The sequence below is a fragment of the Thalia democratica genome, chromosome 9 (genome assembly GCF_965202585.1).
Source record: "Thalia democratica chromosome 9, ktThaDemo2.hap1.1, whole genome shotgun sequence".
In the NCBI taxonomy this organism is placed as follows: Eukaryota; Metazoa; Chordata; class Thaliacea; order Salpida; family Salpidae; genus Thalia; species Thalia democratica.
The window spans coordinates 15,668,387-15,683,925 of NC_139173.1; the positions used below are offsets into that span (position 1 = coordinate 15,668,387).

A 15,539-nucleotide genomic window follows, 5' to 3' on the forward strand; every position below is an offset into this window, starting at 1 on the left:
AGGGAAAACTAAAACAGCAAAAAAAGATTATCTTGTTTAAAATCTATCTCCTACATTTTTCAAGCAATCTTCTTCAAACTTTCACAGTCTAATCTTTATACAATAACAAAAAAACGTTACTTGCAAATTAAAAAAAAAATTGTATAAATATTAATTTTTTGAAAAAAAACCTTTTTTTTTTTAATTTTTGTCATAAATTTTTAAAATATTAAAATTTATAAGTAGCGTTTTTTTTCTTATATTAAAAAGAAACATTTCCTGAAAATTTGAAGAAGATTGCTTGAAAAATGAATGAGAAGATAGATTTTTAGTAAATTATAAAATTTCCAAGAAAATTGACGTAGAGAAATTTGCGGTTCATAAGTTTGTATCGGAAACTTTATACAAAAATAAGATACCTCAAAAGTTAATGATATTTTTGAATTCTATAAAAACTGGCTTGTAGTTTGAATTAAAAGCTTTCATATAAAAGCCAAAATTAATTTTTCTAAAAAAAAGTGCTTACCCCCCCTATGGCCTTAACCTTGAATTTGAGAATTTAAGCTAAAAAAATGAAAAAGCCTGCAGTTTCACATGTTTTTAAAAACAAACAAAAAAAAACCTCGAACTTATATGAAAAACAATGAACTTAAGATTAGATAAGTAGTTAAAAAATAAATGTATTTTAAATTTTGTTTATTATAAAACACATTTAAAGTAGCATTGTAGTATTGTTTCTGCTAGTAAAATACATTATTTAAATTTAAACTTATATATACATTTCTGCTAAACATAAGCAATTAAACTTAAACTTTTTAAAACCTTGAAAAATTCATAAAATCTACAAAAAAAATAAAAACAGTGGCCACCCTGATAAAAGCAGGTAAATAGTTTGGTATTAGTTGCTTCAGGAAAACCTATGTACGTTCTGTTTAAGACAGGGTTGCTACACACTCAGACTAGTCAGAATAGCTTAACAAAATTAAAAAAACTCAGGCCAACTTCAGCTAGTTAAAGTTTTGACTAGTTTAGATATTTAAATCTCAAGCAATTTTTTAAGAATATTGTTTGCTCTAAAATTGTATTTTGTTTAGTCCTTTGTTTTTATTTTGATGGTTTTAGGTATTTAAGCTTGATTAACAATAGTTCTTTCATATTGTGGCCTTGTTATTTTGTATATTAATTTTTTTTTATTTACTCATGCTGGCTCAGGCTAGCTTAATGTAACTCAGGCTAGTTTTTGGTCACCATTGCTGACTTTTTTGTCTCAAAAATTGTTGCCTGTATCTCAAAAGCTCCTTCAAATTCAAAATACGGGCAAAAAGCAACTAGTACATGGTGAAATAATTTTAATATAAGAAATTAAACTATAAAATATGTGATTTACTCTCTTCCGTGAATATATAAGATAGTTATATAAAAAATTTTAAGCTAATAGTTACTTTTTAGAGCATTTTTAATTATTTTAACATAATAGATAAATATTTTAATATACATATGAACCTATGTGATTATCTTAAAGCTGTGTTTCAGCTCTGATAGGGTTTGAATATGTTCTACAAATTAAACAAAACCTTGAAAAAAAAACCTCAAACTACTTGTTAAATATATATTATATTATACCACAGGTGTTTTTATGTTAAAACTTTATTCCGACTTAGAAAAAAAGCATGTATAATTATGTATAATATTTATGTGAGTAGTAACTATAAACGAACTTTATGGTTTAAAAACAAAGTTTGGAATAAAAACATAAAAATATTAAATTGTTTGCAAAAACTACAAATTAATTTAATAAAAACATGTACTAACCTTAAAATAGCTCTAAGAATAGGCAAGTTTTTTAAAAAAGAAACATAATTTAAGTTGTGCAGAAATGTTACGTCATAATAAATTTAACAAATTAATCAATAAGTTTTTTAGCTTAAAAACAAACTATGTAGCAAAATATTATACATTTTTAAAAATTATCTTTTTTTTCAGAATACAATGGTTAAACATTTTGTTTTAATTGTCTTTTGTCTTCTAGCTGTGACATGCATAGCTGAAGGAATGTACTTTAATCTTCCTTACAATACTGAGAAGTGTTTAAGAGAAGAAATCCACAAAGATGTATTAGTAAAAGGTGATTATGAAATTAAAGGTGGCCCTCAAGGAGCTATTAAAGTCAACATGAAAGTAACTGACTCAAATGCCCATGTTCTCTACCAAAAAGATGATGCAACTGTTGGTAAATTTGCTTTCACAACTGATGACTATGATATGTTTCAAATTTGCTTTATCAGCAAAACATCAGGTAATGGACAGCACAGAGGTGACCAGCAAGTCAGTTTGGTTCTAAAAAGAGGAATTGAAGCTAAAAACTATGATGAAATAGCAAAAGCTGACCAACTTAAACCACTCGAAGTTGAGCTAAGAAGATTAGAAGAGCTGTCTTCATCCATTGCTAGTGCTTTCTTTTATATGAAAAAGCGTGAAGAAGAAATGCGTGACACTAATGAATCTACAAATTCAAGAGTTTTGTGGTTTAGCGTTGCTTCTATGCTATGCCTTATGGGGCTTGCTACCTGGCAAGTATGGTACTTAAGAAAGTTCTTCAAGTCAAAGAAGCTTATAGAATAAACTTTTATATCTAATGTTTGTTATTGTGACTTTCTATTATTTGCAATGTCTGTGAATAGTTGCAGTAGCTAGAATATATTTTGCATATTAAAATGTTTTTGTACCATTAAAGCATTAAAAAACAGTTATGTTAAACTTTTTATATTGAGTAAAGAAAAAAGTTACATAGTTTTGTTATTTCTATAAACAAGTTTTAAGTTTTAAGATATTTTCAATAATAATTTATAAAGTTGGTGATAGTGTGCCTTCTAATTACTACATAACACTGATTTAAAAAGTGTAATTTATTTTTGTAGGTGAAATAATTCTTTTTTTTAAAACTTAAACGTCCTTGTTGTTAAACAGTATCCTTATTGTTACCTTTTTACTTGTTGAAAACCTGTGTTTTTCTCAATTTTCTCATATTAAACAGTCTTTATCTTAGATAATAAGTACTATTTAAGTTTTATCTTCCTAAAAGTTTTAATAATTAGGTATTTATTCTTTTTTCAGTACTATTTTAAAGAAAATTAAATCAAATGAAACCTTCTGAAAACTCTGAAGTTAGTTTACAATTTATAGATGATAGGAAGTAAATAAATGTAGTGAAATCATGTAAAACTTGTTATTAAAGTGTTAAAGTAACCTTAAGGAGTAAGGTTTTTACTCAAAAATATTAGTAATAATTTTATTTTAGTATTTGATTTGATACCTAAAAACTGACTAGAATAATAATAATTAATATAAGATAACTTGAATTTTTGCTTTATCTTTAAACCATGATGAAGCTATGTATACAATAATTTTACTATAGTAAAACATATTTAGTTAAAATAGATTTCAGTAACCTTTTTTAATCCCCAAGGCTTCATATTGTATAGAATTTAACTGCTATCTGCCTGAAAAAAAAAGTTTTCATTTTTAAAACTTTATTGTTTTATATCACAACAAATTTTCCAAAGCATATGTTTTTTGCAAGCATTTATTGATGTAAAATATTTTTCATTGCAGTTTAGTAAAATTAAATGTAATGAATGCTCACTAACATTTATTGAATTAGATAAGTAATAAGTTTTTTCTCATGTTTTTTGTTTGAAACTTAAAATGCTTGTTATTTACCTCTTTTAAATTTAAAGTAATTGTCTTATTTTATCCATTTATAATTTTTTGGTAGCCGTTAAGTAAATTCTGCAAAAATATTAAAAGTCATGGAGTTTGAGTTTTTAGAAAAGTTATGAAAAAACCTGGAGTTTTCAATATCTTTTTTTGAAAAAGACAACCTCAAAATTTTTAAATCAAAGCCTAAAAGAATAAAAAAAAAAATTCAACTATAAAAAACTAATAAGGGGGTAAAACACTTTTTTTCAAATTTAGTCTTATTTTTCACGTAATTAAATAAGCTACTTGTTACTTTTTATCATTTGGTAAAATTCAAAGTAACTCTTGAGATATAAGCGATCAAAGCCTTCAATAGGTTCTTTGTGGGAGGCGCAAACTAAAAGGGCAAAAACAGGCTATTTCACTAAAAATCTATATCCTCCTTCAGTTTTTGAGCAATTGTGTTAAAACTTTTTAAGATTAATCTTTAATAAATTTTAAACAACTTGTAGAAAATACAATTTTTTATTTTTGTAAAAAAATTGATTATTTTTTGAATTTTGGTCACAAAATTTTTTCTCAACTTATTTTCAAAAATTTACTTCCTACAAGTTGTTTGTAATAAAAAAAAACAACTATTCCTGAAAATTTGAATTAAATTGCTAAAAAATGAAGGAGGATATATATTTTTAATAAATTTTTCAAAATTCCGAGAAAATCGGCCTTGAAAATTTTTGATTCCATACGGTTGTATCGGAATTTTGTTACAAAATTTGTTATATCTCAAAATTTAATTGAAATTTTTCTGTTCTATAAAAAGTATCTTGTAGTATATACTCTAAGCTTTGAAATAAGTGCTAATGTTGATTTTTGTATAAAAATGTAGGACTTCCTTTTCCCTTTATAAAAATTTATCTGTAAACATAAACAAAATTTTAATTTAAAAATATTTGTTTACAAACTACTTTTATTCTTGTTATAGCTTGAAATTTTTGTGGAAGCTAAATATGAAAGAAGTTATTGAAATATTGCTATTAACCATTCTGTTGCTGAAAGGAAGTATTAATGTGTAAAAGTTATTTAAAAACAAAATTCAGGGTTGCCACTTTACCTGGAAAAACCTGGAATTTGACAATTTATGCAAAAAAAAAAAACTGGAAAAACCTAGAATTTAAAACAATTTTAACATGTTAAAGAGAAAAGTTTTGATATGACACAAAAATCTACCGTATAGATCAAAACTTTTTATCATCATCAACATTTTTTTTATTAAAAAACATATTTGAAGTAGCTTTACAGTATCTTTTCAATGTTTTTATACTATTTAACACAGTTTTTTACCTTAAAATTAAGTTTAAACTCAAAATAGACACAAAAACAAGTAATTTTAAAAACCTGGAAAAAATTTTGAAAACCTAGAGAAAATTTGCCAAAAGTCAGTAGTAACCCTGAAAATTTTAGTACAGTGCTTATTCACTTATCCGGACATGTTGGGCTAGATTTTTCTGTAAACATGTCCGGATAACCAAAATTCCGGATAAGTACAAAAAATTAATTTTCTTATATAATATTATAACTGCTGCATATGATGCAATGAATAATAAAAGTGTTATGGTAAAAACAAATACATAGTAATCCGAGTAATATATAATAAAATGATAAATAATAAAAGCTGAATTTTAAGTTGATTAGTTTATTTTTTATAAGGTAGAAAAACATCAGACTTAATAACCCTCTGCAACGATATACGTTTTTTGAAGGCCATAATTTGTAATTCCACCTACTCTAACTATTAGTTAAAAAAAAAGATTAATATATTAAAAGAAAATATAAATCTAATATATTTTAAAAACCAAAAATAATGTAAACCTATTTTTCTAAATAAATAAATATAATTTTTAAACAAAGAAAAAAAAAACAGACATAAAGAAAAACGAAAAACTTTGACTGAGTTTAAAGTCAATTTAATGGAAACATATCACTCCTAACAAACTAGTTTTTATTTGAAGTTTTACTAAAATAAAAAAAAAAAGACGTTTGTTTTATAGTTTTTTCACGTTTTTCAGCAGAAAACTCATGGAATATAATAAGTTTTGAAATTGCTTGAAATTGTGTGAAGGTGTTGCTTCTTGCTGACACCAATGATAAGCTTAAATATTTGTATCATACAAAAATGTTAGTGTTTAAAACTAATTTTTTTAAAATTTTCTCTGACCAAAACTGTCTGGATAAGTGAGCGTCCGGGTAAGTGAAATCCAGATAAGTGAATAAGCACTGTATTATTAATATTATGAAACAAAAGTAACTGTTAGTAAAATATAATGCTGCTGATGTAGTAAACTAAAGAGTAGGAACCCTCACAAAAAGTAAAGTTTCGAAATCATATATCTTGGATTTTATAAGTTAAGTCTTTTGTGTTGAGGTATAAAGCAGTAATGTTTTGTTTTTAGTATCAAAGTATGTAATGATTCAATTTAGAATTTCGTTCAGAATTAACAAAAATATGATAACATTATGAATTATTTAAATAAATTTTTTCGTAGTTACAAAAAAAAGTATTAGTGGTTAAAGGTAAATAAAAAAGTCTGAAAAAATTGAAATTAAGGACTTGATTTCATCAAATATTTGTTGAAAAATCACCAAACGTAAAAGCTAGATATAAATTGAAACAAAGTAGTAAAGCTAATTATGTTATATAAGGCTTGTTATAGATTAAAAAATCTAACACAAAGAACTTGATTTGAAAAACTAAAACAAATTGCAGTGAAATAAAACATTTAAAGTATAGTATTTTTTAGTAATTTTAAGCTCAAAGTAAAATCTTTATTATTTAAGTTATAATGTTTTATACTTAAAAAGGACAAGAAAGTTTGTACTTGAAAAAACCTCGAATAAAATAAGAGTTTTTAGAAAGAATTCAGTACAGTAACCTCTCGGATCTTTACGCACTCGTGACGTTACGCACTCTCGTTTAGTTACGCATTTCAGAATTCTATTAAACTCGGAAAATAAAAATTTTAATTTTTTTTTAATATTGCACAAATTAGGTTTAATGTATATTTTTAAATTAAAATATGTTTTTGAATGCTAACACACCTCTCTATATCTTTAGGCTTTGTAAATTTGTGTTCCTTGACTAATTGATAAACATTTAGTTATACCTCAGTATACCAGAAATTTAGTTAACAATAAGAGATTAAATCTAAATTCTGAAATAAATATGACTGTGTTTAATAATGAAAGTATAATGAAATAATGAGAGTTTAAAACACAAAGAAATAGTACAGCAGTCTTGCCCTATATATTAATAAACACTATTTTATAGTTGTAAAGAAATGCTTAATTATAAATTGAACTTGCTAAGTAGAATAGAATATAAATGTCACATATAAATAAAGATTGGGATAATTTCTACTTATTATTAAAATTATTTATACTCGTATTATTATTATTTTATAGAAATTCAAATCTTTTTTTTTTAATATATGTATAGTTTTATCTGTCGTTTTCATATTTATAAATGAAGTAAACAAATAGTTAAAGGTGGGAAAGTGCCCAGTCTGCTTTTAACTAGAAGCAATATTAAAAAACAGCCATTATAGTGAGTATATTTGGTACTTCTCGTTTCTTTACGATCTCTCATATCTTTACGCACTTTTTCTGTGGACACAATGTGCGTAAATAAGCGAGAGGTTACTGTACTTGCAAAAAAACAAAGTGACCCTGATGAGTATAAATACCAAATTTTTACAAGACTACTAAATTGGATTATCTTAGTGTTTATAAATAAAAGTTAAAAAATTAATAACTACTATTTGTGTTAAGTTTTTATATTTAATAAAGTTGTAATAATTATAATAAATTACTGATTATAAAATAAAGTTACAATTTTTACTAACATGTCTTAGTTAGTTTTAGATCATAGTTTGGCAGGTTTGATAAAAAAATATTCTCGAAATAAACTATTTTGAACCTATCAAAAATTTTAGGGCATAGGTTACTTAAATAAAAAATAATAAAAACTTCAAAATAACTTTAAAAGTCGAACTTATATTAAATTAATATTAATAGAATTATTAGTGTTGTTTTGCCTACCCATGTTTTAGGTGATAAACGTAGTATACAACTATAAATCTATTAAACTATAATTTTATTAATCAGTAAATTTAAAATTTTTCCAGAACTGTGTACAAATCATTATCAATAATAAATTTTAAATTTCATTAACAATACAATGTTTCACTCGTTTGAAAACGAGATCTTCAGTTGTTTAAAATCTGTAAAAATTTGTATAATAACATGAAGGAAGACATTATGCTAAAATTGAAACAAAAGAAGTTAAAAAAAAAATTATAACAAAAAACTGAATAAAATCTAATTAAAATTACTAGTATATGAAGATTATAATGTTGTTAGGTTACATTTAGAAAAATGTAAGTTACTTAATAATAATATAATCTTTAAACTTAAACAATTAAATAAAAAATAAAAATAAATAAAAAATATCTATAAATACTAACATTTAGTAGTCTTTCGAAGTTTGTAGATAACTAACAAAGAAAACAACTTGTTAACTAAAGCATTATGTTAAATTTACTCTATAAAAAATTTTGACTACCGTATTGTGACGTAACTATATATTGGTTTAAATATTTGCTTGTACAAATTAAAATAGTGATTTGCTTATCAAAATGCTCTTAAGTTTTAAAATAAAGCTTTTTAAAATGTACACAAGAACAAACTAATTCGTTCCTTTTATTTAAAGAAGTTCCCCCGTCAGCGTTCGCTATTTCCATTTTTTCATAGGTGCAGGTCCTGCAGATTCTGCGGTTTCCTTATGTGCCCGATGTGGTGTAAAATTTCCCATTTGATGTTGTAGTTAGTATTGTTGCGTTTTAGTTTCCAAATATATTTAGACAGTTCGATTCCGTTCTCCTTGTAAACTTTCATATCACTATTATGGCTATACCACCTTGTTTTGAAAGTTCCTCCCGTGCTCCCTACATATTGCTTTATTTCTTTTTTTTGTCGTAAACGTAGCTTATAGATAGCGTTCTTGATTAGGCATTTGTTTTTTAGCGGGCATAAGTTCTTGTTTCTACAATTACATAGTGGCTCTTCATTGTCAGTATAATCAGTTTTTCTACATTATTTAAAGTCTTTTTTGTTGTTTCCTTGGATTAACATTTTTATGTTGCTCATACAACTATAACTTACAGTTGTTTTTATTTATTAACTTGTTTAGACTGTTGTTTTGATTGAAATGCTTGCGGATTAAATCTAAAAACATTTTTCATATATTTGTTTTTACTGATTCATAAAATGGTGGGTTTAAATAAATTATTTTTCTTGTTCTGTTTCTTTTCTTTTTCTGTTTGTTAAAATCTTCAAATCTTCCTTATCAGTCAGTTTATGTTTAAAATACAATACGTTACATACATTATACAATACATTATTTCTACCTATTTCAATGTATAACATATCTATAATGACCAAGACTAGTTAATATAATAGTAATTCATATCTATAACTGTACTTAACATAGTATACGCTCAAAGCTTTGAAATAAGTCCCAATGTTAATTTTTGTAAAAAAAAGTATTGGAGCCTCATATGAGCTTCCTTGAAGTAGGCTCTTAAAACTTGCTGTTACTAGTTTTTGTACAAAACAATGTATACTTAAGTATCCAGTGCTCACACATTTTTATATTTAGTCAGCTACTGTGTACAGTTTTAAAAAATTTAAGAACCATGGGTTTAAATAACACTTAGTTATAATAATTACCTAATACAATTTATTATCTAACGTAGGTAATTATATTTGTTAGTACGATTCTAGAAAACTATAACAAATTAAGTTATTACTATACTATCTCAGTATAAGTATTACTTCTTTAACTGATTTTGAGTTACTTAATTATCGAATATATATAGTTTTTTAATTGATTATGGATGAAGCAATTTGTTTTATTCAAAATTAATGTCTTAAATAAAGTCCTTTAAATAACTGTAACACTTACAAATTTTAATTGTTTTATTAAATAAGATCTTAATTATGTACAAAGGGATTATAAGCTGAATCATAACTAAGTACATTTTTTAGACAAGTAAACCTGGATTCAGTTTTAGTTTTCTCCCGAAAGCAGCCAACAATTTCTTTTCTTCATTATCAGGTAAATAGATTTATTTTTTAAGTTATTAACTAAATTCTTTTAGAATTTAAGTATAGATAGAAATTTCAATGAGAATTATTTTGTTTTAAAAACTGTCTTAAATTTATTTTGTAGACTGTTTTGATTTTAAAAGCTATAAGAATAATAACTGACTTGAAGTAATAAATCACCTTTTTACTAAATTGTACAGCGTAAGAAATTTAACATATATAACTAATTGCACTAGAAAAGTAATGGTTTATTTTTTATCCCCTTAAGTTACTGTTAATCAGTTTTCCACTCATGAGTCCGTAAGGGTTGTTGCTGTCCACAGAAATTTTAAAAACCAAAACTGATTCAACTTTCGAATCATCATATAAATTAGTATGCATTGATGTAATGTTTTACTGTTTTGATCAATTTATATTAAGGGCATAGGGGGGGGGGTAAACACCCTTTTTTGGTTTTTGATCTTATTTTATATAGTTTTTACTAAGCTACAACATGTTTTTTACAGATTTAAAAAATTCAAAATAATTTTTGAGATGTAGCCGGTCAAAGTCAGAGGCAACAATAGGATCCTTATGGGAGGCGCAAACTAAAACTGCAAATAACTAGAAATCACTAAAAATCTATCTCCTCCTACGTTTTTTGAGATAACTACCTCAAATTTTCAGGAAATGTTCCTTGCAGTATTTAGAAAATTCTGTCGGAAGGAATTTTAAAAAAATTATTAAAAAAAAAATTTATATTAAAAAAACAAAAAAAAAACTGTTTTTTTTGTTTATTTTTTATATAATTTTTTTAATTTTTATTTTTTAAAAAATTCCTTCCGACAGAATTTTCTAAATATATTAAGGAACACTTCCTGAAATTTTGAGGTAGTTTTCTCAAAAAACGTAGGAGAAGATAGATTTTTAGTGAAATAGTCTATTTTTGCCGTTTTAGTTTGCGCCTCCCATAAGAATCCTATTGTCGGCTCCGACTTTGACCGGCTATATCTCAAAAATTTTTTTGAATTTTTTAAATCTGTAAAAAGCATCTTGTAGCTTAGTAAAAACTATATAAAATAAGATCAAAAACCAAAAAAGGGTGTTTACCCCCCCCTATGCCCTTAAGTATGTTACAATTATTGCCATATAGGTAAGCTCCATACTTTTTTTACGAGTTGGTCTTATTTTGTTAATTTTCGCAGTTGGCTACTAGGTGCTTAGATTATTTGTAAAAAAAAGAAGTAGTTTTTTTGTAGAAGCACTTATATAATTCAGAATTATATCAATAGTAGAGTAAGTTTTTTATGGGATATTAACTTAGACCACAAACCTCTATAACTTACCTTTCAAAGAAATTACGTAATGTGTTATAGATTCCTTCGATGTGATATTTCTTACTTTATAAAATTTTACTAAAATATTAGTAGATCAATTTTCTTACGAATATAAAGTATTATAAAAAGTATAAAGTTTCGTGTTAAATTGTTTGTATATTTAAACTTATTATTTTTATTTAACACTTACTAATATATGTTTTCTTGTTACTAACTATTGTTTTTTACAAGCTGCTGATAAAAGTTTAATACATATATTTTAAATTATAAGAGTTTATCTTTTAAAACAATCATTTTATATTTTTATATTAAAGGTGTTAAAACTTTTTAAAAGGTAATGAAGCTGAAAACAACAGTAAATCACAAAAAGCCTCTTTAGAGAAACAAGAACTTCTATATTCAGTAAGGAAAATTTTAGATTTAGTGTTTTAAATTTTTATGCAAGTAAACCTAAAATATGCTAGTAATTTTAATCAAATTTATGAAAAGTAAGTATTAATTTGTTTAAAAATATTGTAGGCCAGAAAGGAAAAAGGGCTTAGAAATAGAAAAAGGTATGATATTTAAATAGCTCATTTATGAATTTAATAAATCAAAAAATAGTTATGTTAAACAGCGTTTTTGTTCATTAAGTTTTTGTAAACTGGTCATTATTTTAAGACATTTTCTTACTTTTTTCTTATTTTTATGTATTTCTACTATAAATGCCTCACTTAATTTAAAAATCACCATTCTAATTTATCAGTTAGTTGTTATTTCAAAATCAGTTGCTCTCAAACTAATAGTGCACAATCATGTTAAAGGAATATTTCAATAAATAAAATAAATTATGTGTAAATTATTAAGGTATTAAGTTAAGTTGTAATTGTTAAAAGAAATTGAAATTTTAATAATGTATTAATATTACTCGTAAGTTTTATTTTGAGACAAGTAAGGCGTGAGAGCATTAATGGAAAAACTCGAAAAAGGTCAGACAGAATACAATTTAAACCATTATATAGTATGAAAACTTTAGTTAAAACTATAAGTCTTTAGACGTTTTAACTTTCTTTTTCATTCAAAAATAAATTAAATTAAATTAAACATATCAATTAAAGCGTTTTATAGTTTTTACATGATTGATATTTTTTTCAAGAACTTTGAAAGAAAATGTTAATAAGTTTTTGGGCAATTCTCTACCATGATGTCGACCAATATCGAGCAGAAATTATATAGTTATCCTCATATCCGTGTTCAATATATTCATATTCAATCATAAATTTATTCTTAAAATCAATGTTTTTAGCCTAATATGTTTATTCTAAAAAGATACATTGATTTAAAAAGGCTATATAGATACATAACTAGAATATATAATACTAAGTTAAATTCTAAACTTAATAATTGTTAAAGACTATAAATTATGTTATGCTTTTTTTTCAATTTAGTTTTATATTGTTAAAACTAATCCAAGCTTAAAGATAGTTTTTATATTTTTAGACTAAATATATTAGGCTAAAAACATTGATTTTTAGCTTAAAGTTATGGTTGAAAAACACATAGGATATAAGTATGAATATATGGGTAACTATATAGTTTCAGCTTAATATTGGTTCGAAATCATGCTAGTTAATTACCATATTTTGCTAATTTTTATATCAACAAAAAAAAATTAATATCACACTGTTTTCAGTGAAGTAAAAAGTGAGTGGAGGAAAAATGAGGATCAAATGTTGTACCACCAGGAACAACAAGAGCAATTAGCCAACGACATGATCAATTTGACGAAAGTGCTGAAACACAACGCTGTCATGTCCAAGAAAATAATAAAAGAAGACATTAAAGTGAGTGACTTGGTTCGATGACCTATTTAAAAGTTGTTATTGTTTTTTGACGCAGTGATATTGCAGAATTTGGAGAAAGCAAACAAAGCGACCGAGTCAAATTACAACAACATGCAATCTGAAGCAGGCAGGCTGAAAGAGCACATGGATAAAAGTTCTTGCTGGATGTATTCAGTTCTGTTGATTGTGTTTATAGTGTTCATTGCTATGATAATTTTCATTAGGTTTTTTCCTAAATGAATTAAGAGAAGGCTGTATGAATAATGATTCTTCTTTTCTGGTGGTATTAAGATTAGAAATAATTAGCTTGAAGTGTATTAAACTTCGTGAAAACAAGTAAATTTAAACATGATTAAGATTTATAAGTAAGTAAATGATCTGTTTTGATAAGATTTCTTTTTAGATTATTTTACCTTTTAGGCTATGAATATTCCATGTTCTAGTGTGATGTGTAATAGAACAGTATGTAAGATATGCTTATATCATTTTATAAAAACAATGAATAAGTAAGCAATAAAAAACTTCTAAAGTTGTTTCATTCTTTTTATGTGCTTTTTAAACAGGTAACTTGAATTTCATAATTTCTAATTTTTTTTATAAAATACTCAACACTGCTTTTATGTTATTATTTAGATTATTGCCTTTACTTTATATAATAAACTATAGTAACGATTTTAAGTATCTATATATATTTTTGATGTAAACTAATTTTTAATTTGGAAATTGAAACAGAGATATGTAAAATAACTAATTCCTTTCTATTAGTTTGTAATATAATAAAACTAGAACTAAATTTTGATTATATATAAGTTTTAGAGTTTTTAAAATTAAGCATAGATCTTGTTATATTAAAAAAAAACCTATACTGTGAGCAGTTTATATTAGACGCTACTGGTTTTAAATTAATTAGAGTTTTGCTTGCTTTTCTAAAATTTACTTGAGCTCTTACCTTTTTCAGTAAAATATAGACTGGTGTCAAAATTTTAAGCTTAATGTAATTTGCAATGTTTGATTTTATACCTGCTTTCATATAAGTAAATTTAATTTCGTATGTTAAGGTGTTGATATACATTTAAAAATCGCTAAGTTTTACTTAAAACCCAATACGCTTTTAGTAAGTACTTTTAAAATTTTTTGTATAAATTTTCAATGTAACCAGTAAAAAAATCCATTTTTTATATTCCAGGGTTGCCACAAAGCTTGGAATCCTGGAAAAACCTGGAATTTTGAACTAAAATCGCTAAAATTGGAATTTTAAACAATTTTACATATTAAGTAGTAAATTTTAATTTAAAGTCTATCATATAGATAAACATTTATTTTTCATCATCAAAAAAAAAAAAAAGCATTTGAAGTAGCTTCACAGTTGTTATCCTTTTAATCCTTTCAATTTTGTTGTAATCCTTTCAATGTTGTTAAACTATTTAACACTGTTTTTTACCTTAAACACAAGTTTAAACTAAAAATAGACCCAAAGCGTCTACTTTCAAAAACGTGGAAGAAATTTCTCAAAAACTATTGGCAACTCTGCGTTCTCTATTAAAGTACAAACGACTTTATATAAAACACTTTTATTTTTGAAATCTTCTAATATGAGATAATATAAACACGTGGTTTAGTTTCTAAAAAAATTATGAGCGCATTAGTTCGTTAAGTTAATACTTATTGATGCGAAAGCTTTTTTATTATTCTTTAGTTTAAATTTAAACTAGATAATAAATACCAAAAGTCGATATTTACAAATATGACAGTTTGTAAATATATTTAATTGTTATTCCAATTGATACAAACATATTTTCACCGTAAACTAATTTAACGTGCACATTAAAGTGCATCTATTGCCACTCAAAAATGAAAAATTGTTGGTAGAGCTAAGTTTAACTTTTTGTGTGTGGCAAATCGTATAAATAAAGAGCACTAAAAAGTTTCCTAGCCTTTACCACCGTCGCGTTATTTACATTTTTGTGAAAAAAAACCGTATGTAAATTGAATAGAAACCTTAAAAATTCGACTTTAAGGTTTTTGGCTCTGAATTTTTTTTTATACGTATAGCAATCGTCACAAAAAAAAGATTCTACTTGTTTCAGAAAGTTTCATTAAGGTGCTTCTTAATTTTCTTAAAAGAACTTAAAAATAACTAATAATAAAATAAAAAGTACAGAAAATTAAGAAGCATCTCCATGAAACTTTCTTTTAATCGTTTAAAAACGCGTAGAATGTGATTTTGTGATGATTGCTACATGTGCAAATAAATTTCAGTCAAAAGAAGGTCGAATTTTTAAGGTCCTTCTAGTTTACATAGGGGTTGTTTTCAGAAAAATTTAAATTGCGCGACGGTAATAAAAGCTAGGAAGATTTTTTTTTCTGCTGTTTATAAATGCGATTTGCAACACACAAAAAGTTAAACTAAGCTTAAATCTGAAGTCGGGGCAAAAAATGCACCCTAGTGCACATGTACACACAGCACTGATAAAAGTATTTTCTAGTGTGTTTAATGGGAACTGAAACAAGTTAGTGTTTAGTTTTAATTTGAACAGATACTAAGTAAACAAGTTTAAAA

The 15,539-nt window shown here is 25.1% G+C and overlaps 2 protein-coding genes across 2 annotated transcripts; both read left to right on the plus strand.

Moving 5' to 3' along the window:
• The first annotated feature begins 1,966 nt into the window (after nt 1-1,966).
• Nucleotides 1,967-3,093, plus strand: LOC145844626 (transmembrane emp24 domain-containing protein 10-like). Its single transcript, XM_082952021.1, has one exon. The coding sequence runs from the start codon at nt 1,969-1,971 to the stop codon at nt 2,599-2,601; it is 633 nt and encodes a 210-aa protein (XP_082808147.1). The 5' UTR covers nt 1,967-1,968; the 3' UTR covers nt 2,602-3,093.
• On the plus strand, nt 3,092-13,634 carry LOC145844627 (vesicle transport protein USE1-like). Its single transcript, XM_082952022.1, has 6 exons — nt 3,092-3,143; nt 9,781-9,850; nt 11,491-11,558; nt 11,676-11,710; nt 12,829-12,979; nt 13,046-13,634. The coding sequence occupies exons 1-6, from the start codon at nt 3,120-3,122 to the stop codon at nt 13,217-13,219; spliced, it is 522 nt and encodes a 173-aa protein (XP_082808148.1). The 5' UTR covers nt 3,092-3,119; the 3' UTR covers nt 13,220-13,634.
• Nucleotides 13,635-15,539: the final 1,905 nt, after the last annotated feature.